Here is a 25,468-nt window from a genome sequence, read left to right as displayed (position 1 = left end):
CTACTAGTTGCATTCGTATCCATTACGGACACTGCTAGCAACATACTCTTTACAGACACTACTAGCAGCATATCCATTACACGCACTATTAGCAGCATACCCTTTACACATACTACTAGCAGCATACCCTTTACACATACTACCAGCAGCATACCCTGTACGGTGGCCTGTGTGCTTGAACTTCGAAATACTTTAAGAATTTCCTCTTGAAATACGCATTGCAGTGAATATTTTGTGCGAATCGAACGATGTAAAGGGAATTATTAAACGCATTTTCACCAATGTGTAGAACGTGATCAATTTTCTTAAGATATCTTTTCACACTTGGAACATTCTTGAATCAATATCTGTTGAGTTCTAAATTACATGACACAAACAGTACAATTTTAGTGAAAATAATATAGAAAGCTTTTCAGATTGATTTCTGAACTAGGAGAGAGCACCTAATTTAGCAGTTGGTGTAAGAAAAAAAAAAGAAAAAGAAACAAAAGAATGAAATAGGAATGTTGAATAAACTGCAGTAGGAATAGACAAAATATCTGGGCTTTTTCGAAGGAACGAATATTTGAAATACATTTATTTTAGTCTTTCTATATATTGTAAATCTGAATAATTTTAAATTCGGTATCTAATCTGATATTGGCAATTCCACTATAAATCACTTACATTTATTTAAGCAATCAAGTAAAAATGAGTGTGAAGAATCCAAATTATTAAGTCCTAACTCTGTTTTGTAGACTGGCATCTTAAAATATTCGTATATAAGAAACGAAAATGTCCAAAATAAAGAAAATGCTAACTAATGTGTGTTAATCTATAGATTTATCATAATTCTTTATTGAATTAGTAGTAAAATTTAAATTATAGAGTAACTTGTTCAATATTTTTAAGTAAACACCGATATTTTTTCTAATGAATGATTTAGTTTTTCTTATAAATCCTTCAGAATCAGATGAGAGCATAAGGAAAATTTTAAATCTTTGACGACATTCTCTAGATAAACCATGAATTAGCTATAAATTTGGAAGAGTAGAATTAGAAAGTCTTCTTCTTTCTCATCTCTACTGTAGGTTGGTGGGCAACATAAAAATTTTAAAACTTTTCTCTTCCGTGGGACAGCTTTTTTGTTTTTATAAGGTGTCTTCTTCGTAGCTGCATCTAGATATTCTATCCTTAGTCTTCCTTTTCCTGTTTTTTGTCTTTCCCTCTATCAACACGGTTGTCCAATCGTATTGCCGAATAAGATGGCCAAGCATGATGTTTCTTCTTTTCCCTATTATCTTCATGATCTGTCGTTCTTCATTAGCTTCCTTTAGTATGTCTTCATTCCTTTCCCTTTCGGTCCATGATATGCGCAGCATTCTGCGCCAATACCACATTTCAAATGCTTCCAGTTTGGATACTTCAGCTTTTCTCAATGTCCTCATCTCTGATTCGTAAAGCGCCACGCTAAATACCAGGGTCTTAATAAATCTTTACGAACGTCCAACGACACATTTCTTGATGTTAGCAGTCCTCTTTTCCTATTGAATGATTGTTTAGCCTGCGCTATTCTTCAACTTAATGTCTTTTTCACTTCTTCCGTTCGAGGATATTAGATTTCCTAAATAGGGGAACGTCTTGGCACCTTCGATTTTCTCTCCCTCGAGCCATACGTTTCCCCTTCCTGTCTTGCTCTTGTACACTTTATCACTTTAGTTTTCTTTTTATCTTCATTTTGTATGTTTTTTTCAGGTGGTCGTCCAAATAACATATGTAAATTTCCATGCATTTGTATCAGAAACTAATTTTCAAGTTTAACTAAAACAATATATTTTTTTAATCTGTTGCAATAAGTCTATAGAATTTATACATATACCAAATTTAATTTTCTTTCAATTTGGATGTCTTATTCTCAGTAGTATGTCCTATTATTTGTATTTCAAATATCTTTGTCTTTTTCCCCCTTTCTTTCAATATGGGTAAGAAACTGTAGATCAAGAGTAGTAGGGCTCCTCATAACAAAATTCCGTACATCTTTTCATGTAAGAATCAATTGATGTCATTTCTGTTACAAGTAGGTAGTTTTTCAGATGACCAAAAAATTCGGTAACTATACTAAACAAATGAATCATATAAAAATTCATCAAATATTCTGTGTCATCTATTACTCAATAATTCGAGTATGATTTTATAGAAGAAAATCTTTATTGCTTTTTCTAAAACCTTTAGTGTTTGTGTTACGTAGATATAAAGTTCAAAGGTTCTTCATTACATAGTTCATGAGAGTAATATTCTTGAAGGTGTAGTAATGGAAATTCTTAAGACATTTTGCAATTAAACAAAATTAATTGTAATGGAACGTGCAAAGAGTGAAAAAGTGACTGACTGGGCCGAGACTCGAACCCGGGACCTCCGACACACCGTGTCGATGCGTTAAGAGCCTGCCTTACTAAAAATACTACACAATTTACCATTTTTCTTTTGCTTGTTTATTCATCAGTGAAAGGAGATAATGAAATGAAAGTCACCACAATCATAGATAATGCTATTCTACAACAGAAAATATGAGCCTGAAAAATGTTCAGTGTTGCAATCCATAGAAATTACAGTGTTGCCAGAAAAACAATTTCCCTAAAATCTAAGTTAAGGCAGCGAGTAGAGGAACAAACTCAACTGCATTTCGTTACATATCATATTGTTTTGGTTTCCTGTGAACTACTTTTTAAATAATAGTTGTATTTAGTTTGTAATAAACAAAATAGTTTTAACATACAGTTATTAAAACTAAATAATAATGTTAATTAAAAAGTAGTTCACAAGAAACCAAAACAGCATGATACGTAATCAAATGTAGATGAGTTCATTCCTCTACTCGCTGTCTTAACTTAGATTTTAGGGAAATTGTTTTTCTGGCAACACTGTAATTTGTATGGATTGCAACACTGAACATTCTTCATGTTCATATTTCCCGTTGTAGAATAGCATTATCTATGATTGTGGTGACTTGCATTTCATTATCTCCTTTCACTGATGAATAATCAAGCAAAAGAAAATGGTAAAATTTAGTATTATTTTTAGTAAGGCAGGCTCTTAACCACTACGCCACCCAGTCGGCTTCCCAGAAACAGTCACTCACTCTCGAGATCAATGCTCAACCCACGTGGTCTGAGTGGAGAGGAGAGAGTGAGTGGCTGTTCTCGGAAGTGAACTGAATTTCAAAGTGGTTAACGCATCGGTACGGTATGCCGGAGGTTTCGAGTTCGAGTCACCGTCCAGTCAGTCACTTTTTCACTCTTTGTATGTTATTGAATTCACATCTATAGAGAATATGGTGTGTGGTAAAAATCAGTTGTTTCCTCTTTCATTAATATCTATAACTGTAATGTGTTTAAACTGTAGTAGTACTACACACAAGACAAATATGCGTCTCGAGTTACTTCAAATTAAATTCAAGATGACTTATTATTCTAGAACCTTAATTAATATTCAGATATTTCAATCTTATCATAATTTAGTTTTATGTAGAGAGTATTGTGAATCTCCCATTGTGTACATCACGCTGGTGGAAATATTAATTAAATGCCTAATCTAAAGCACAATTACTCAATTAAATAACAAAGTATTTCTAGTATTCAGTATATAGTCGATGAATTAGTTATTATAAAGATTATAACTTCATAATTAATGCAATATAATTCTTAGAAGAGACAATGAAATCACAGCAATTAGAATTGTAACTGCTTCACTAATGCACTAACACACTTTTTATTTCACTACTAAGAAAATATGAATCTTGCTTTTTAATCCCGATCCACCGGCAGATGTTGGAGTGCGGCAGTCCAACAGGCCACTCTTCCCGCAGTGGTCACATCACGTCTACCCCCAGTTCCTACCTGGGTCACATCCCAATGCTCTGCATTCTCAGCAGTTCCTAAGACGTTCTCCTTTTTTCAAAAATCACAAACTCGTTGGTCAGACTCATATGCGACCTAGGTATAGAAACTCAGCTCTTGGTCAAGGTAATAAAAAAGTCTACATTAAATTAATTGTAATAGCGCAGCCTTCCTTATGCAGCACAATGCTTTGACGTACATATATATGTCGTTATTTTGTTATCGTGTAGCAGCAGCAAATTAAAAAATACAAAAGAATTCTTGCATGTCCTGTCGTGTAGAATCTTAATTGTGTATGCACTTTTTAAACCCAGCATTAGTTATGCCTTAAAAAAGTAAAACTTTTTACCGAAAAAAGTATTGATTATAAATAACATTGTGTGTGTGTATCTAGTTAAATAGTAGTTAGTATAGGAAGTAGGGTAAAAGGAAGACTTTTTTTGGTCAGTGATATTATTATTATTATTTCCTATGTAGGTGTACTACAGTGATATATTTGTTCAAAACAAAGTATAGGAATATGATAACGTCATTCGTTGCATGCTTGAAGCGAAGAAAAGGCAATTTTTTGCAATATTTAATGATAATAACATGAACAACAATACAATGGAATCCCATGTTAGTGTTTCTTTTATGTTGTTGTGTATTTTTTCAAAGAAAGAAAATCTCATCATCAATATTTAATAAAAATAAAGAAATACTATTTATAGCTGTATATGTAACAAGAATATGTACTTTCAGCTAAATATATCATCAAATGACTATCAGTAAAGTAACACAAGGGTGGAGAAAACGAAGACACTAAGTATAGACAACTTGTAATGATTTCTATGGATGGCAAAAGAAACCAACGTGATAACCAAGCTCGAAAATCGAACTTGGAATCCGTTCAACACCCGTGCTTTGACAGCTTCGCTAATGTCAACCTGAATGCATACAAAGCTATCTGTACACAAATTCTATTTTCCTGCAAATTGTGATGCGATTTAAATAAAACGAAATTTTGTTCCAACCTCACCACAAACAACCGCAATAAACCACTATATTAGAAGTTACGGATTAAGCAATGATAGCTAGAATACACCCTGTTTCATAAAGAATATACGTATTACGAAGAATTATTTTGTCCAAACTATCGATCGCTGCGCCTCGGCTCGGCTATTGGAGAAACGAATATATAGTCTAGTTTATATTAATAGCCGCTAGATTTCAGTTGTCTTCTGTTTTGCTTTGTAACAGTCATATGTTTAAAATGGCCACTCCGCAGCAGAAATCATTTTGTGTTCTCGAGTTTGCGAAGTGCAATTCCGTGATTACAGTGCAAAGACTTTTCAGGTTGAGGTACCAAATTCATCCTCCGAATGGGTGGAACATTCGCAGATGGCATCGACAGTTTGTAGATACAGAATGTGTATGTAAAGGAAAGAGTCCTGGCTGCCGTCGTGTTCCTGAAGAAAATGTTGCACGAATTCAAACTGCTTTCCAACGTAGTCCTTCAAAATCAACTCGTCCTGCCAGTCAGGAGTTATAAGTGCCAACAACACAATTTGGCGTGTTTTGAGACGTCGGTTGTTTATGAAGCCGTACAAGTTACAGCTGTTACAAGCTCTGCGCCCTGATGACAAATGCAAACGTGTGGCGCATTTTGTAACGAGATTCTGGATGCTATTGACAATGATAACACTTTTGCACAACGCATCGTGTTCAGTAATGAAGCGACTTTCCGTGTTAGCAGTCAGGTAAACAACAACAACAACAAAAATGTTTGAATTTGGGGCCTACAGAACCCACATGCAGTCAATGAACATGCACGAGATTCGCTCGAAGTCATTGTGTTTTGTGCGATATCCCGATCATCTGTTTACGGCCCATTCTTCTTTAATGGAAACACGGTTAACAGTCAGCAGTATCTCCTATGTTATAAGACTGGTTGTTTCCGAGGCTGCACGAAGACAACTTCATTTTTCAACAAGACGGGGCACCCCTTCACTGGAGTCGCCAAGTGCGTGAATATCTGAATGAAACTCTACCGAACCGTTGGATTGGTCGTCAAGGAGCTGGCGACTTAGCATGTCTCAGCTGGCCTCCACGGTCACACCCTGTGACTTTTTCCTGTGGGGTTTCGTTGAAGACAACGTTTATGTACCACCACTCCCACAGAACCTGGAAGAGTTGAAGAACCGGATCCGTACTGCCATAACATCAGTGACGCAGGACATGCTTGCCCGAGTATGGGAGGAATTTGAGTATCGATGTGATATTGTTCGTGTCGCTGATGGACATATTGAACATCTGTAATTTGAACTTTGAACTGTAATTTGAACTTGAGAGGTTCGTAAATATGTGTGTAAAATTTCATATTCGTATGTCTTAAAGTTTAATAAATATATGCATTCGAAATACGTATATTCTTTTTGAAACAATGTGTATACTACGACGAACTATGCACGCAACATGTATAGAAGAAAAATCCTGAATCAAATATACACATGATCTAATTTACTATACGTGTATTATTGATATTCTTAGCTTTCTACATACACAATGGTTTAAAAAATGAATGAAAAAATGTTAATAACACAGAATTAACCAGTACACATATGCAGGTCTATACGTTAAACCTCCATCTTGAAGAATAGAGAATCGCTCGTCCCACTTTTCTCACAAAGCCCTGCCCATGGGTCTAGAATCCAGGCGTAAAATGAAGTCTCAATCCCCTCATAACATACGAATTTTTATTCATTTCGTCTGCACATGTATTCTCATTGGTTGGAGCATTATCATGACGTATAAGAAAGTATATGAGAACACGTTATCAGAATAATTCTCACGAGTGAGGTTTAAACGTGAATAAAGAGTGTATTATGACGTAAAATACGAGAAAACGCAGAAATGAAACATAATGCACTTCGAATCCAATACATAAAATAACATGAATATCCTCAAAATTAGTTCATAATAAAGATCATTATAAACTGCAATAAAATATCTCTCTTCCGTTGCTCAAATTAAATCAAACCATGCTACTATTATTGCAGGAATATTCATCTATGAGATATGAGTATCAGGATAATAGACGTTTTCTGAAAACTTCGAAGGAAACTCATCACCGGATGGGTTATTAATAAAATATTAAGAAAATGAAATGCATATGATTTAATGCAGGCGCACACCCAGAAATAATTGTTGGGAGGGGTCAAATACTATAAGATACTACGTCTATGTAGTATCGAACGGATGTTATTCTATACTCGAAGAAAACAATAAGTAATCTTTAAGTACTACCACCTATATTCTCATGGAAAAAATATAAAATTAAATTGTTTTTATAAGAAAAGAAAGAGTACATATGAAGTGTAACGTCAAATCTAGTTTAATGAAACATGAAAAAAAAAAAAAAAAAAAAAGAGTTCCCTCGTGGCTAAGTGGTTAACGTACATATCTTTAGCGTGGAAGACCCGGGTTCGATTCCCGGTGAGAGCTCACGTGATTCGGATTCCACGTTAAGCTGTAGATCCATATTTCATATAGCCTTGCTGCTGAACGGGACGGTAAACAGAAATCAAATACAAAGACATGAAAAAGACTCCTGAAATATTTTCGAAAATACCGTAAAAAAAAAAAAAAAAAAAGCTCATCCTCCAGGAGTAAATTACACCTTGTGGATTTTTTCAGGAGAAATGTCTTACACAGTATTGTAGGATTGTTAATGAAATAATTATTTGTGAAATATGAACAAAATCACCCGTTTTCAAGAAAATTATTCCAAGGGAACTTAACCCCAAAACTAAACTATGCTTATGGATTTTTCGTAGAAAAACTAGTTATACCATGTTAGGAAGTTGTTAGAAAGTTAGATGTTGTCAATGAAGTTTTGATTTATGAAATATAAACAAAATGGTTAAAGCTTTTTTTTTTTTTTTTTTAGAAAAATTCTCAATTCTTTACTTTACCCTCTTGTAAACTATACTTATTTTTGGAAATAGGAAGAATATTTGATAAAAACAAAACTGTAGAAAAATATTTAAAAAAATTAAATTTAAAATCAATCTAGAAACGTTGAATTGTATGGTTTTTAGGTTTGTGTACATATATGGGAATCAACAGTGAACAAACATATGCAGAAATCCCTTTTGGGATATGTAGGGGCCATGAAACGTGTAAATCCGTTGAAGTACTGAATTCGATTTTCTTTGCTATCATTTTACGATTTTTTTCTGCTGTCAGCAAACAGAGGAAGAACTGTATCATGAGGGACGTTGGAGGGTATGATGGCAGGAAAGAGGGAAGAGGCAAAGGAAACAATTAATGGACGATATCAAAACAGATAAATCGTACGTGAAAACGAAGAGGATATCGGAAGACCGTGGAGCATGGGAGCTTCTCAGTTCCAGCAAGTGACCTGCCAATAATGGCGGAATAACTATGATGATGATAATGATACTTTCTCCTCTTCTGTCGCCCTCGAAAGAAAAAGAAGAAAAAAGACAGAAAAGGGTTAAATTTCATTTTACAATACTGATCAACAGTAGAAAGCGTCCGGTTTACTGAGAATGACAAATCTTATTGTTGGATATCATGTCAGGATATTTTAATAAGTATATTGTAAGAATAACTGCCACTGTGGTATCGAGAACCTTCCGTATGTCTTTGGGATCTCTCTTCAAGCGCTATCACCTACATGATTTATAGAAGGGAATGTTATATCTAGTCAATTACCACATGCATCCCATTTTTCTATTCAATTTTGAGGAAACAAATATTTTTACTACATATTATAAAAATTAAAAAAAAAAAAAAAAGAAAGAAAGAAAAGAAAAGAAAAAGTGATACTTTAGCATGAACCATATACGGAATTCATATTATTAAATGTAACTAAATGTAGAAAATTGTAAACATAATTAAATGAACCACACTCACGAGTGTCTGGTAATGACTATGGCGCATATATTCCCAGAGGAAAGCATAAATACTACGAAACGGCAAATAAAGTGATTGTATCCAAACTACCTTTGCTGAGTTACTGAACTGTATATAGCTGGAATACTGTTGCACTGCATAAGGACGCAAGGAAAACAACAAACAACACAAAATTGAGAAATCCAAACTACCTTTGCTGAGTTACTGAACTGTACATAGCTGGAATACTGTTGCACAACATAAGAACACAAGGAAAACACCAGAAAATCGAGAATATTTACTGAAAATCAAATGATCAAAATCTCTTCATCGGTGTATAAGACGCATTCCATTTTTGGACTTACTGTCAAAGGAAACAAAATGCGTTTAATACTGTAAAGTTCATTCTGCGTGTCACTGTATGAAGTATTGTGTTACTACCTACTTTAAATAGGAATACTTAATCGTTGTTGCTTCGTAGCTTATTGTTAACAATATACAACATACGTTGCTTAGTAACAAATTACTAATATTACTAACAACATAAATGATTAGTAACTTTCAATGTGTATAGTTGAGGATCGTTGTATTGTGAACTAAGTTAAGATCAAGTTGCAAACAGAATCGAAGAACTTAAGTACAAAACATGAAATATTTTCAACAATTATTTCATGATTGTAATTATGCGTCTGTAATTAGATTACTCTAACTTGCAATGTAGCAAATGCAATGTAGCAAATAAAACTTAACTACTTGAGCATGCCACTCTCATTGGGATTCTGCTGTACTTGTCTTGGTTCATGATCTGTAATGATTTTATTTCGTATTAATTTCTAAGGCTTAGAAAGACCAAATACTTCAAAATTAAGCCATAACTTTGATAATATTCTGCTTCAATTCATGCATGTTACAATGCTTCAGATCTGCTGCTGTGTTTTTTTGTGTTTCTCAACAAACAACTAGTCGTGGGTGAATAATGCCAAATTATGCTATGGCTTTGTTCTTGCAGCTCAAACGAGAGGCATTTGTCATCAAATGTCCCATGAAGACGTTGACGATGGCGAATACGAAGTTATCGTGGTTGATGAAAATAATTCATCCGTCCTTACAGATAATGATGGACACTCAAGTGGACCACCATCTCTAAAGGTAAAATGTTGATTTCTTTTTTTCTGTTTCCATGAACACTGGATTCCCGTCTAATATAATTATTGGTAGTTCGGGTAAGGATTTAACTAGCGAATGTAGAGTAAATGTGAACTATCCTCAATTTGTACAATTCAAATATCGAATTGTTTATAATTGAATATATCCTAGATACCTCTTTGTCAATAACTTCAGAACGAGTTAACCAATTATAATTTAGTTTACTTTATTGTAAAGAGATCGTAAATCTTTATAGAGTTCTGTAAATTGTATTTCAATTGGGCAAACCGTTTGGACATCATTCATAAAACTACAAGTAGTGTGTATACTTTTAAAAAGAATTATGAGTTTACTTATCGTATATATTGGACCATAAGTCGCTTAACACCAGCAATTATTCAGTTCTCAGTTAAGTAGAGTATCAGTAACCGATTGACGTAAAGAATTCATTACGGTGTAGTTCGTGATAATACATGATTCATGAGTGATATGTTGTAAGAAATGATTTTATGAAGAATTTAAACCTTGTCACATTTATTGTTAAGTAAGTTTACAATGAATAGAAAATTGTCAAATTATGAAAATAGGTTCATGCTTGAAAACTGGTTGTTAAATGACCACAATTATCAAATGTGATTGAGTTATTTGTGCAGTGTTTTCCGAACACTGGACTTCCATCTCGTCAATCCATAATTTGCATAATGGTTTCCTCTTGAACAAACTGAGTCTTAGCCGATAAACCTAAATATGTGGCTATGCAAGAGAATTTTATGACTATAGTGTGATGATGTGTGTATTCTTATTTAAAATGATGAACACGTGGAACACTTGATAGAGGTAATCTAACTAAATATTATGGTCAACTTGTAATAATTTCAAAACATTTTTGTCAAGCGACTTTTGGCCCACTATATATAATTATATATATTACTATTGATTGTTTCATAAATAATAACATTTGGTACAGTAATGCATGTAATTTCATACATGATAGCAATTGATTTGAATGGAGGGTTCAATGGAGAAAAAAAATTATAATATTTGGCAACCTCGGATTCTCAATTACTAAATTCGTCTATTTTTCAAAGCAGGACTAAAGGAAACGTTGCATGTAAAATGGTAAGGTAATATGATGACAATGTTTCTTTTTAAGGTAATTATTATCTACACAGATAAGAGAAGGTTTACAATTGAGAATATATAATATAGAAGATAAGCTAATAATTTGATTATGATAAACAGAGGAAATAAATCGATTTTATACACACCAATTCCTTTACAAGTATAAATTCAGTAATGTCCAGAGTGAAAAATTGCATGACTGAACCTAGAATCGAATTCAGGCCTCTGGCTTACCATTCCAATACGTTAACTGCTACAGTAGCCAGTTCGCTTCTTGAACAGCTATACATTCTATCTCTTTTTAAAGCGATGATTATCCCCTCAGACTACATGGACTGTACCAAGCTTCTCTGCTTGGATCAACCCAATGACCGCATTACTGAACACCTTGGACAGAATTCACATCTATAGAGAAATTGGTGTGATACAAAATCAATTATTTCCTCCATTTACCATATGGGTAGGATCATCATTTGTCAACATTTATGCGGACATGCTCACATTTTGAGTATTGGACATTCTAGAAGGACTAAGCAAACAAATCTCACTACAATTCTTCAAGGACTTTGGTCAGGCGAACACTGCTGAAAATTATTTTAAAAATTCGTATAAATTGTGAATTCTTTTTATCTGGTAACTACAAGGATTCTTGAAACGTCTTTAGAAAGGTCCATGTTTTCTATATTTCAAAGCAATGTATTGAGCCAGTCCTAGTTCTACGTTATCGAATGTGCATGTAGTTCCGAGTTTAATTCCCAATGGAGGATGAAGATTCTCACTATTGCTCGTTGTCGTGAGAAAAATATAGATATACTTGAATAAGAAAGAAGAGTATTGTGGAATATTTCTTTGGCAATCGATACAATAATAATCCATCACATAGTTAAGTGATCCATAATTTGAGCAATCAGAACATTGCGGGCTGCAGAGCTGCAGTTTGTTATGTATTGTTCTTTACATTCTAGAAAACAATCAGTATGTATGTTACAATGCTAAAAATATAACCTGGTTTTTATGTTTATGGCTAAGGTTACTATCCATCAATCCCACAACGTTGTATTTTCTATTCTTAACAATCTGTCTTTACCAATAGTTTAAATCTATAACTTTAGTGTAGGAGAGGAGGCTAGAAAGTTTTTACCCTCACTATGATTAAGACGAGCTAGGGATCTGCAATTTGGTCCATGGACGCGTCCTTCCGTATATACTTACCTTATATTGCCTTACATTTCTCACATCTATAGGTAAGTCCGTTAGTGCTATATGCATAAAAGTCTGCGGAGTTAAAGAGAATCCAGAATTCCTCCTCATTTGGCCTTTTCATCATCTGTAAAGCTACTAACACGTAGATTTTTTTCTTAATATTTAAGAAGAGAAGGTAATCGCACGGGTGAGGCAAAGATTCTTAATCACATTGGCGCAAAAAAAAAAAAGAAAAAGAAAAAAAAAGAAGGAAAGAAAGAAAAAAAGAAAGAAAAAAGTGAGTGTTTCTGCTACTCAGTGTGCCTGTGTGTTGTCCGCTAGCAGCAACATATCTTTCAAGATCAAATCTGTCTCTCTTGTTTTGATAGCATCGTGTAGTTTTTGCACCATGTTTCTGTATTTGTGAGTAATCAGTAAAGATCACACCTTTGTAGTCCCAAAGTGTGGACAGCATTACCTTGCTGTATGATTTTAGCCTGGGATAGAGACCGAAGTATGTTTTTATATTTTACTCGTTTCTTTAGTTTCAAGGTCAAATTCATCATATTTACAATAGCATTCATCATATTTACAATAGCATCGTTACCCTTGTGGTTTATTCCCTAATGCTTCGTGCACGTTGCACACGTTGCTCTTTTTGCCAAGATGTCAGCAATCGGGTAACACATCTTGCTGACACTCCGCTCATATAAAGAATGTTGTATAATATGGTGTGAATGGACCCCCCTGCTAATATTCATCTCCCTAGCTAAACAATTAATAGTCACACGTCTGTCTTCTATTAGTAGCCATTAGCTGCACAATTTTTGCCACCACGCTTGTGTTTGTAGCCGTTGACGAACGACCTTCTCATGAGTTATCCTGTAGACGTATGCGACCACATTCGAATTCCTTGTTTCAACGTGTCACTATGACATAGGATAGGCATTCCTTACAATTCAAACCTGGTATTTCTTCAAAAGATCGAGGAACATAATCATGGCTCGATATTCGATTTTGTCCAACATGCCGCCTAGTTTTCTGATTGTAACATTAGTTCAACCACACCTGGAAAAAGACAAATGGGTATCCATATTAGTACTTACGTAATCTGTCATTGTGCAAATTTTTACATTACTAGTACATTATCACTTTTTCGTCTACAGAAAAGGGCAATAAGAGGTTTTTTTTTTCTAATCTATCACCAAGAGCCTCATACAAAAAGATCTTTCGGTCAAATAAAATTTTAATTGTGTCTTGCCTGTACGTATACAAAAGTGTAAGTTGTATAATAAGCTCCCAACTAACTTGAAGGATATCAAAACCATACCAAAATTCAAAAATGAACTCTTTAATTTTTTATGTAACAAATGTATTATGACATGAATAAATATTTGGGTGATACTTTCTAAAATTAATGTAATATCAATTATATTGAAATATCTTAATATTATTGGACAGTTCCTATGTACTGGTCTCTGACTGATAATGTACGAAATGAATGAATACAGGATGAACGAATGAATGATAAGGGTAAAAACTTTCTGGCCTTCCCTAGTAGTGGTATATATTAGGCTGGAATTGATAAATTTAGAAATGCATAGCTAATAAAAATAGATCTTCCTTCTGTCTTTATACTTAACAATATTAACATTTTCTATTAATATTCGAACTTATAGATCTTTTCTATATTCTTATGTCTATCTCCCAAAATAACACTACGTGTGCTAACGTTCTTAACCTTTTAATAACACTGTAGGGTAGTACAAGATCCAGAGCTCCACCCCATGCTTCTTCTTTAACCCATACTTACGATGTAGATACTCAGGACAACGTCAGGTTCAGCCGGCCCGCAATGCGTCCTGAGATTCTTTCCCATCAAACGAAGGTAAAAGAAAACTAATTCTGTGCTGTTGCCATGCATGCTCAACTGATATTCTGTTTTCGTTTCTTCTGTGTCAATCTTCTTTCTTTTTTATTGTAATGTGAAAGTTTGCGTTATGTGTCGTTAGAATGGATTTTGTAATTGTAATTCTGTCATATGTTTAAATTACGGCCAGTTAATGTTTAATTGTAAGTTTTATATTAATAATGCTTTTCACATTTTGCATGTGGAACTAGCACATAAATCTGAAGCAAATAACTTGTCACAGATTTTTTAAATCTTTAAAAGTTTATGTTTCCTATTGTGTTTAATACTATGTGTAGTACGTTGTGTTGTAACATATGAGAAGTATGTAAATAGAAGTATGTTAAAACTTACAAGGTAAAATTGATCTGTTACATATATATATAATATTTACCATCTGTTACATACACACACACACACACACACACACACACACACACACACACATATATATATATATATATATATATATATATATATATATATATATATATATATATATATATATATATATATATATATATATATATAATATTTACCAACATCAGAAATAATTTTCTTTTGAATTTAAGTTTTTCTCTAAAAACTGTTTAGCATCTTCGGAAATAAAAAATGATAAAGAAAAATTAAATAGATAGGGAAAGATTAAATAGGTAAAGAAAAATTAAATAGGTAGGGAAAGATAACATATTACAACATTCAATGTACAATGTGTTAATGTACACGGTTAACAACGCTTGAGGGATGAATTTACTCATGAAAAAAAAAAGTAAACATTTCCTTGGAATCGCTTAGTTTCAGAGTTACAGGTTGCCAAAACCGTGGGAAAATGAGCTAGTATGCTGTTTATTGCTTAATGTATTGATAATTCAACGTGGACAAAGCTATAGAAATAATATCTGACGCAAAATGAAATATTATTCTTTATACTTAGAAAAATTATTAAAACAAATTTTCGCGTCTTACTATTAGCAGAAGTAAGTTGGATAAATGAGGACAGTGATGTGCAAGTTTCAGTGGTAACTCTAGTGCACAAGGACAGTGATACGCTGGCTTCAGAGATAGCTTAGATACACAAGGACAGTGATACATAGACTTCAGAGATAGCTCAGAAACACAAGGACAGTGATACACGGATTTCAGAGATAGCTCAGAAACACAAGAACAGTGATACACAGATTTCAGAGACGACTCAGATACATAAACGCAGTGGTTTGGAGGCTTCAGAGAACTAAGATACACAAAAGCAGTGATGCGCAGGCTACAGAGATAACTCACACACGGAAGGGCAGTGATGCACAAGCTTCAGAGGTAGCTCAGAAACACCAGGACACTAATACGCATATTAAAAAGAGAACTAAGATTCACAAGGCCGGTGGATTGTAGATTTTAGAGATAACTCAGATACACAAGAACAGTGATGCGTAAGCTTCAGAGATAACTCAGATACATAAGGGGAGCGATGCATAGACTTCAGAGATAACCAGATACACAAGGACAGTGGTACGCAGATTTCAGAAATAACTGAGATACACAAGGACAGTGGTTTGCAGAAGACTAATAAGGAATGATACAACTGCCATTTTGAGAGTAAGCTCGAAAACCATCTCATTTGTTTCTTCCGAATTCGATCTACTATTTTCCAGTGCCTTACAGTTATTACTTTGGTATGGCAAATAGGTTGTTTTTTGTAGAACCAATAAGTAAGTGTTAGAATAGATGACAGAGGAGAGTACAATGGGAAGGGAAATTCGACAAGGATGCTGCTTCTCGCGTACAATATTTAATATTTAACTAGAAGAGAAAGTGAAAAAGACCTACATAATGAAACTGGGATTCGGTGGGAGGTACGATAATTAGATGTATACGATTTGCAGATGATATGGGGCTTATGCAGAATTTGAATAGAAAATCAGTAAGATTTCTATTTCTAGTGACAAGATGATTTTTGATTCACACAGTTTTAAAATAATTTAAACATTTTTAACTATCCATAATTTCTTTCCTATGGTTTAAATCCTTTTCGAAGTGTGCCTGGGCTGAAGATGAAGACGATGTTCTTCGAAAGTACTTCCTAGTGATGTGGTTTGTTTCTTGCGATGACCATTAGCATTTGACTTATGTTATTTCTAAGATGTTAGAAAGTTTGAGAAAGGGCTCTGAAGAATATGGGATCAAAATAAATGTTAGAAAGAAAAGCCATGGTGATAGGAACGAAGCAGTCGATGTCAAATATAGAAGTAGAAGGGAAGAAAATAGAACAGGTGACTAGTTTTCGATAAGGTAAGCAAAGGTAAGAATGGCGAAAGAAGACTTTGAAAGAAAGAAAAATCTGCTTTTTGAGACCTGGAATAAAGAGTTGAAAAATAAGACTCATAAAATGCTTCGTATGGAATATTGTACTGTATGGGGTAGAAACATGGACATTACGCAAAAATGATGAAAAACGACTGGCAGCTTTCGAAATAGAGAAGAATAGAAAGAACTAGCTAAGTCGAGCGGAAAACGAATTAGAGTATTAGAAATATTGTGGGAGAAAAGAACAATTTTAGGTATTGTTGAAGAGAGTAAGAGAAACTGGTTGGGACATTGACTAGGAAGAAGCTGTATCATGAGGGACATGCCAGAAGATATGGTGTCAGGAAGGAGAGGGAGGGGCGAAGAAGGCTACAATTGATGGACGATATCAAAACAGAAATATTGCTGGTCCGCTTTCATCATGCGACATTGTTTCAACAATGTTTCTTCACTGTGTGCTATAAAACATTAATCAGTCACTATATTTATTTCTGTCACGCTTGTTTTCGAAAGAATTCATTTTCCCGTCATGAATTCCTTCTTGTTTGCTACATTTCTTTATTTCTAAATTAACAAAGTTTCTTTACACTGAAATGCAGTAGACTTCTTGTTTCTAGTAATGTTTTTGAAACAAGTAATTTCTATTTCACAGTGTGAAGCTACGATAAGACTTCATACTAAAAGGATCCATTCGATTTTAATACAGGGGTAAGGCTGGAGATGGAATCTATTCTGAAATACGTGTGTGAAATGTGTGAAATAGGGTTTTGAAACAGAAGATACAGATTCCTTTGAGTATATACGATATGTATCTACATCCTAAATACTGTACTTATGTTAAGCAACAGCAAAGATGAGAGATTGCACCTTGCTTTTTTATAATACAGTAGACTTTCGAGTATCTGGCCTAATGTGGCGGAAGGGCAGGCCGGATAACAAAAAAACCGGAAGGCCGGAGTTTTATGAACTCATTTCTTTATGAACATTAAGCATGCCCCCAATTTTACGAATACAGTACTGTACGTACTGTACAGTTATAATCAGGAACAGCGGCAAACGTACTGTATTGAGGTCCGTTACACACTCACGAAACAATAAACAAGGAGCAGAACGCTGCTCTTTTCCTGCCACAACTTGTATTTTGCACACGACACGTAGGAGGATCGTAGCCGTAGCAGACTCCCGCTTCCAATGCCTTGGCAATGTTGCCAATGTAACGCCTTGACTTCCTCATTTAATTACGATAAAAGAAAACTAGACCGGATAGTATGGAGGCTGGATAGTCACGAGCCGGATACTTGGGAGTCTGCTGTACTTAATTCATATATTTTTACTGTACTCCTTGCTTTTTTTTGTGACCCAGATTTGCTTGTAGTAAGTAGTAGTATCAAATACGAAGAAACTGTTCTTTTGTATTTATGTTCTTCATGTTAAAAGTTCACGAGTTACTGTTGGTATATTTTTAGGATAGAAATTTATAATTACTTTCAATTACAGAGCATAGATTCTGTCGAAGAAGTCAATGCAATAAACCTAAGTGCTACGGAAAACAACCTTGACATTCAGTCTACGAATGACATCTTAGAAGACGATGGAAAAGTGGTTGCCAATGACGAAAATTGGACAGATGTCAACTTGAACGAAGAAGGAGAATCTGTTGGGACCAAGGAAGAACATAGGAATATTCACAATATGTCTCATAGCAGAGGTAAGTCAATTAAACTTCATTTGTATGAAGTAGTATGTTATTAACTAGTTCAAAGATGACTTTGTATAGGGTAAAACAGTATACGAGGCATGTTCGGAAAGTAACCTCCGATTGGTCACTGTGCGTGAAGTAGTAGGGGCAGCGCTTTTATCTTTACACAGATGTGCGCAGTAGATCAGTCTGCACCTAGCTGTGGTAGAGTGAAGGTTGTCTGATCACTAAAGTTTATTCAAGGAACGTTCAGTACCTCATGTAAACAAATACACGTGATGATTGTTTGATTTCATTGGTTAGAGAGCCCTAGAACACCCATGCGGCAGAAGAAAGTAGTCCTTGCTTATAAGGCTCATTACCAGAATTCCTTAGAATTAGACAACAGAAACAACACTTTATCTAAGAACTAAACTGAATTAATGCAATAAAAGAGAATACGCATGCACTGAAAGTGGTTTTGACCCAACTTTAGCGCGAATCACAGTTAACAATACGGCCACATGCGGGGAATAAGTAAAATATCGACAGGGTAAAAGCACGTGTTTCTGGAAAGAAGCGCTGACCGATAGCCAATCATCCGATGACTGGCGGAATAATACAATTCTGCAATGTTTACATCAGGATCAGAAGGTTCGTTGAATGATGTTTAGTTTCACTTTTGTAGCGTCTGAAAATGTGTACTGCAATAGAAAACCCCGCCAAGTGCGAGGTGCAAGCTGTTATACATTTTCGTACGGCAAAATAATATTCAGCAGCTGCTATTCATTGGGAACTTTGTGCCGTGTATGGACCAAGTGTGATGAATGAGAGTTGTTTGTGAATGGGTTCGTTCATTTAAAAGTGGACGAACAAACATTCATGACGAAGAGAGGAGTGGCAAGCCATCAGTGGTCACTGATGAACTCGTTCAGAAAATTGATGGAAAAGTTCGTGCAAATCGACGTTTGACAACCTCGGAGCTTTCCCATGAATTTCCACAAATCTCTTTATGCATATGAAGAAGTGGCTTGGATCTGAGTCCTTAGTGATAACGAGAAGTTCGAAAGATGCGATCACAAGCTGGCTCAAGGCAAATGCAGGAGATTTTTATGCTGATGGAATTTCTAAGCTAGTGCACAAATATGATAAATGCTTGAATGTTTATGGGAAGTATGTTGAAAAATGAGCAAAGAAGTAGTTTTCAGATATATATAATAAATTCTTCTTATTTACTTTGATTTCCTTTTTTTAACCAATCGGAGGTTACTTTATGAACGGCCCTCGTATATATAACTTCAGGGATGAAGCTATTGCTTAAAGTAGTGTTTCCCAACCTTTCTCATTGAGAGCCAGCTTTACTGAGAGCTCATGACATCACAACATACTTATGCGAGGTTAGAATTGAGTATTGTTGTTGTTGTTGCAGGAGTTAGTCCGAACAGTCTGTCTCAATTGATTTTGACTTCCGGAAAGCTGACCTAAAGTGAGAGAAAATGTCTTGACATAGATCTCAAACTCTTTGTTTCAGAGAGACAGATTACCGTTAGATAACTAAAGAATAAATAAATACATTTAGAGAGGAAAAACAATTCAATGTTTAAATTTTCGTTGTAGTATAACCAGCCAGTTATAAACTTTTTATTTTTCTTGAACTTTAACTTCAAATTTAACATTGTCAAAAATAAATATAAATAAAAATACGCAAAGAAAAAATTCCTTTATATAATTTTAGGTCAGAAATTTATTATAAAATGTTATATGCAGGTTGGACAATTTATCTGGAACATCCGTAATAACGGAGAAACCAGAAGAGAAAGAAAAGCGAAACTTTGCACGAAACAACTATAAGGAGGAGGACATTGTTTTATGTATTAAACAACAACACCAAGTGAACAGTCTTGCCATCCCAGTATAAAGTTATATTTTTCAAATGGCACTACGTCAGATTATTACATATTTGAAATCAATATGTTAAACGAAAACTTAAAATAGCACATTTATTATTCAGTGTAACAAACTAAGGATGTTATAATTTACAAACATCCAAAGTTTGGAAGCCTCTATCACACATACAACACAACGGAGATGGACAAGACAATGTACATCGGAAATACCTTAGCGTTGGATAGCATTGTTATGGTATGACTTTTTTCGAATGAATAGCAACGAAGTTACAAGGGCATGAAAATTTGAATTTTTTTAGAAAGGGTTTATTTAGAAAAGATGCTTAGATAAGTATCATATCTAGTCACGTGTGTGGTTTACAATGGATGTGTAAATTATTTTGCAGTTTACAGCAATTCGATATCTCAAACCGTTCCGGAGATATGATAAACATTGCTGAAGTTTGCAACACTGCTTAAAGCATGTAGTTGCGAGGACTTGTTGTAATTACGTCTACGAAAACTTATTCCTGCAATGCTATAAAGGAGAAAGAAAACAACAATCAGTTTAAATATTGTCCAGAAATACGTCATTTTCAGCAGTGTTGCGAACTTTATCAATGTTTATCATATCTCCGGATCGGTTTAAGATATCGAAGTGCTGTAAACGATAAAATGATTTGTTTGCCAATTGAAAACCACACAAATAATTAAATATGATACTTTCCTAAGCATGTTTTTGAAATAACACCTTTCAAAAAATTCATATTTTCAGGCCCTTGTAACTTCGTTGCTATTCATTCAAAACAAGTCATACCACAACAATACTATCCAATGCTAAGATACTTCCGATGTGCATTGTCTTGTTCATCTCCGTTGTACAGTAATAATAATAGAAGGAGAAACGTGAACTATGTACTGTGTCACAAGTTCATTACTAACTTATTCCAAGAAACTTTTTTCTTTATTTCTTTAGTAATACCTGTTATTTACTTTATTAAGTATATGTGTTCATAAATTTCTGATTTCTGTTTCGTGTGTACTTTTCAGTTCCTTCAGTCCATGAATCCGAACTTCAGGGAGTAGAGCGTGGTGAGAAGCCTCAAGGAGAGATCTCCGTAGTGCGAGTTCAACACACGCCGGATACTTTGCCTCATCCTCCTGCACAAGCCCGCCCAGACGAACTTCCCATCAAGTCACTTGTCAATACAGATAACCTGCCCATCCCAACCCCGTCCCGAGAAGCTAGTCTTACCCAGAAACTGGAGATGGCACTGGGATCCGTGTGCCCTTTATTACGGGAGATTATGGTAGACTTCGCGCCCTTTTTGTCGAAAACGTTAATTGGATCACATGGACAGGAGTTACTAATGGAAGGAAAAGGTTAGTGCAATTGTAATAGATTTCAGGTTAATTGTAACATTTTCATGGATATCTCTGGTATAGATTATTTCTTCATTAGATGTGTAGTTCGGCCGATTCTTTGAACTTTCCCTGCTGGATTTTACAGCAGTATCCCTTCATTCCTCCATCCCTCTTTTAACCGCATTTTCGGGGTTGGTTGCAATATGTCAATACCCAGTCTCTGTCTCTGTCTCTCTCTCTCTCTCTCTCTCTCTCTCTCTCTCTCTCTCTCTCTCTCTCTCTTACTATAGCTAATGTGGATCAGATGCCAGACAATGTAAGAACAAGGAAGCTAATCTTGGGAACAGGCATTTCTTTTTAAAAAGAAAAATAATTCAAATCTGTAATTTTTGTTTAATATATGATGTGAATAACTTGTCAAGAATGCCTCCACATTTTGCTACAATCGAGTATAATATATATAGGAAAACTATATATGTTTGAACAACAATCTTCTAATCACTGACTGAAAGGACAGAGTTTGCAACTATGGCAACTAAGTGTCCACGTGGACCTGACAAGCGTCTGTCAAATACTGGAAATGAGGGTTCTGGTTGGCCATTTAGTTATCGGGGGTGTTTTCCACAAGTTCCCGCAGACGATGACTTATTTATGGCACCAGCCACCACACGTAGAAGGCGGCATCCTTTATATACAAATTGCACATCTATAGAAAAAATAAACTTCACAATTTGTTGTGATGATGGTACTGTAAAGCAAGAAAGAATTTTACCTTTTAAGTCATACAAGAGAGGGGAAATATTCCCAACTCTGTCTCAACGCATGTCGAAGGCTCTTGTGTGCTTGTGTCGTTTGACTTCACGCGAACTAACCACAGCGTGTGAGTAGATAATAAAGAAAGTTTTGCGTATTTTCATCATCAAAAGAAAGAGAGAGAGAGAGAAATGTACATGACACTTATTTCACGTAGAGAACAGAATAAAATATTATATGTAACTGTTCCTTGGCACTTAGCGTTTGAAAGCCCTAACAGTTTTCCCGAACATATCCTATTTAATTCTCACCAAAGAATAAAGAAAATTGTGTAATAGTTTTTTTTCCCCTCCCACAAAAATAAAATATTCTACTCCATCTTGGCAGTTGCATATGTTTAGAATTTTTTTCCTTGTTCTAAGCGTGAACACTTCATACCTTCATACTAGTGTACAAAGCACGTTTCAAATATAAAAAAAAAATTTTTAGACTAATAGCGTGTCAATACTCCATGATTATCGTTCCCCGGATTATTGTGTATGTCTTTCTTATTGTATGCAAAAATTGGTGGTGTTTTCAATGTGAGGATGGGCGTTATCGTGAATGGGGTATTGAACGAGCAACACTATCCAATAGAACTGTTTTCTTTTTCGTTGAATAATTTCCATCAACTTCTTTAAAGCCTGCATATAAAAACACTGCTTCATAATATCTAAAGAAATCCCTGCAGATTTCTTGGTTCTACGACAATTCTTTTCAATCAGCACACACAATCTTTCTCCATTTTTATGTGTCACTGCAGGTCTGTCACTTCAATGTATCAGCCACCGACGTTCCGCCTGCTGAACTTTCTTCATCTATTTTCTAACATGACAAATGTCAATTGTATCAGTTCACACATCACCTAGAGCTTGCTGTGGATATCCGGAGCGTGGCAACCTTCTATTTGTGAATACTCGATCAGAGCATTTTGTTTCTCTATTATGTGCAAGTAATAAAAAACATACGTGCACATGTGTACACATTAATAATATATCATATTACATATATGTGAAGTTTCAGTGCAATCTGATAAAAATGAGAGGAGTTATTACGGTAGCGGCGTTAATTTCAGGACGACTCTTATTGAGTAAAATTGTAAACATTAACATTTCTAATTTGTATTGTGATAATGTACTCTTTTCAGCAATTATTATATTTCTTACAGGTCTAACTACTTTCAAAAACAGTAACTCAGTTGTGGAGTTGGTTATGTTGCTGTGCTCTCAAGAGTGGCAGAATTCTTTACAGAAACATGCTGGTTTGGCATTCATCGAACTCATTAATGAAGGAAGGTAAGTGTCTTTTTAACAACAATTTTCGTAATTAATTTATCTAAGTGGTAATTTTAAAAAAATCCAACAATCGTTAATTGAAAATGCAGCACGGTACCAGGGGAAACCAGAAAAAACTTACATTCATGTCAGTGGTGAAAGTGCCGACGCTTGGATAATGTGTTTTTTATACTAACTTGTTTTTTATACTAACAATGTAGATTCTATATTCGAAATGCAAATTGTCCTAAAATAGATGGAACATACTCAAAAACAGCACCAAGCATTAACATTAATGTCAATGGAAAATCAATGAAAAGCAAATAATTCCTCCACTTATATCAATAACCAAAACAGGAAGATGGCTGAAATTAAGCTCAAATATAGAAGAGACTACGCAGAGTCTATATTCCTAAAGCAAATTGTTCTAAAATGGACGGAACATACTCAAAAACAGCATGAAGCATTAACATTAATGTCAATGGAAAATCAATGAAAAGCAAATAATTCCTCCACTTATATCAATAACTAAAACAGGAAGATGGCTGAAATTAAGCTCAAATATAGAAGAGACTACGCAGAGTCTATATTCCTAAAGCAAATTGTTCTAAAATGGATGGAACATACTAAAAAACAGCATGAAGCATTAACATTAATGTCAATGGAAAATCAATGAAAAGCAAATAATTATTCCACTTATATCAATAACCAAAACAGGAAGATGGCTGAAATTAAGCTCAAATATAGAAGAGACTACGCAGACTCTATATTCCTAAAGCAAATTGTCCTAAAATGGATGGAACATACTCAATAACAGCATGAAGCATTAACATTAATGTCAATGGAAAATCAATGAAAAGCAAATAATTCCTCCACTTATGTCAAAAACCGACACAGGAAGCTGGCTGAAATTAAGCTCAAATATAGAAGAGACTACGCAGAGTCTATATTCCTAAAGCAAATTGTCCTAAAATGGATGGAACATACTAAAAAACAGCATGAAGCATTAACATTAATGTCAATGGAAAATCAATGAAAAGCAAATAATTCTTCCACTTATATCAAAAACCGACACAGGAAGATGGCTGAAATTAAGCTCAAATATAGAAGAGACTACGCAGAGTCTATATTCCTAAAACAAATTGTTCTAAAATGGATGGAACATACTAAAAAACAGCATGAAGCATTAACATTAATGTCAATGGAAAATCAATGAAAAGCAAATAATTCCTCCACTTATATCAATAACAAAACAGGAAGATGTCTGAAATTAAGCTCAAATATAGAAGAGACTACGCAGAGTCTATATTCCTAAAGCAAATTGTTCTAAAATGGATGGAACATACTCAAAAACAGCATGAAGCATTAACATTACTGTCAATAGAAAATCAATGAAAAGCAAATAATTCCTCCACTTATATCAATAACCTACACAGGAAGATGGTGAAATTAAGCTCAAATATAGAAGAGACTACGCAGAGTCTATATTCCTAAAGCAAATTGTTCTAAAATGGATGGAACATACTCATAAACAGCATGAAGCATTAACATTAATGTCAATGGAAAATCAATGAAAAGCAAATAATTCCTCCACTTATATCAATAACCAAAACAGGAAGATGGCTGAAATTAAGCTCAAATATAGAAGAGACTACGCAGAGTCTATATTCCTAAAGCAAATTGTTCTAAAATGGATGAAACATACTCATAAACAGCATGAAGCATTAACATTAATGTCAATGGAAAATCAATGAAAAGCAAATAATTCCTCCACTTATGTCAAAAACCAAAACAGGAAGATGGCTGAAATTAAGACCAAATGTAGAAGAGACTACGCAGAGTCTATATTCCTAAAACAAATTGTCCTAAAATGGATGGAACATACTAAAAAACAGCATGAAGCATTAACATTAATGTCAATGGAAAATCAATGAAAAGCAAATAATTCCTCCACTTATATCAATAACCAAAACAGGAAGATGGCTGAAATTAAGCTCAAATATAGAAGAGACTACGCAGAGTCTATATTCCTAAAGCAAATT

General features: G+C 34.5%; 1 protein-coding gene across 8 annotated transcripts in view; it reads left to right on the top strand.

The window, feature by feature from the left end:
* Positions 1-25,468, top strand: part of rg (A kinase anchor protein rugose) — a 1,617,632-nt gene that overhangs the window by 878,911 nt on the left and 713,253 nt on the right. For 3 of the 8 annotated variants that reach the window (XM_081738906.1, XM_081738905.1, XM_081738904.1), the window contains exons 28-33: positions 3,804-4,001; positions 9,784-9,923; positions 13,984-14,112; positions 17,929-18,139; positions 21,046-21,378; positions 23,321-23,447. In XM_081738906.1, coding sequence (XP_081595032.1) covers positions 3,804-4,001; positions 9,784-9,923; positions 13,984-14,112; positions 17,929-18,139; positions 21,046-21,378; positions 23,321-23,447 — 1,138 coding nt within the window. The remainder of the gene's footprint in view (positions 1-3,803; positions 4,002-9,783; positions 9,924-13,983; positions 14,113-17,928; positions 18,140-21,045; positions 21,379-23,320; positions 23,448-25,468) is intronic. The other 5 variants (XM_081738911.1, XM_081738912.1, XM_081738908.1 and 2 more) reach the window with 2 other exon arrangements.

Source organism: Thermobia domestica, chromosome 14 (assembly GCF_964235325.1).
Source record: "Thermobia domestica chromosome 14, izTheDome1.hap1.1, whole genome shotgun sequence".
NCBI classification, from domain to species: Eukaryota; Metazoa; Arthropoda; class Insecta; order Zygentoma; family Lepismatidae; genus Thermobia; species Thermobia domestica.
Note: the sequence above shows the minus strand (reverse complement) of the source record. Positions and strands in the feature narration are given on the sequence as shown.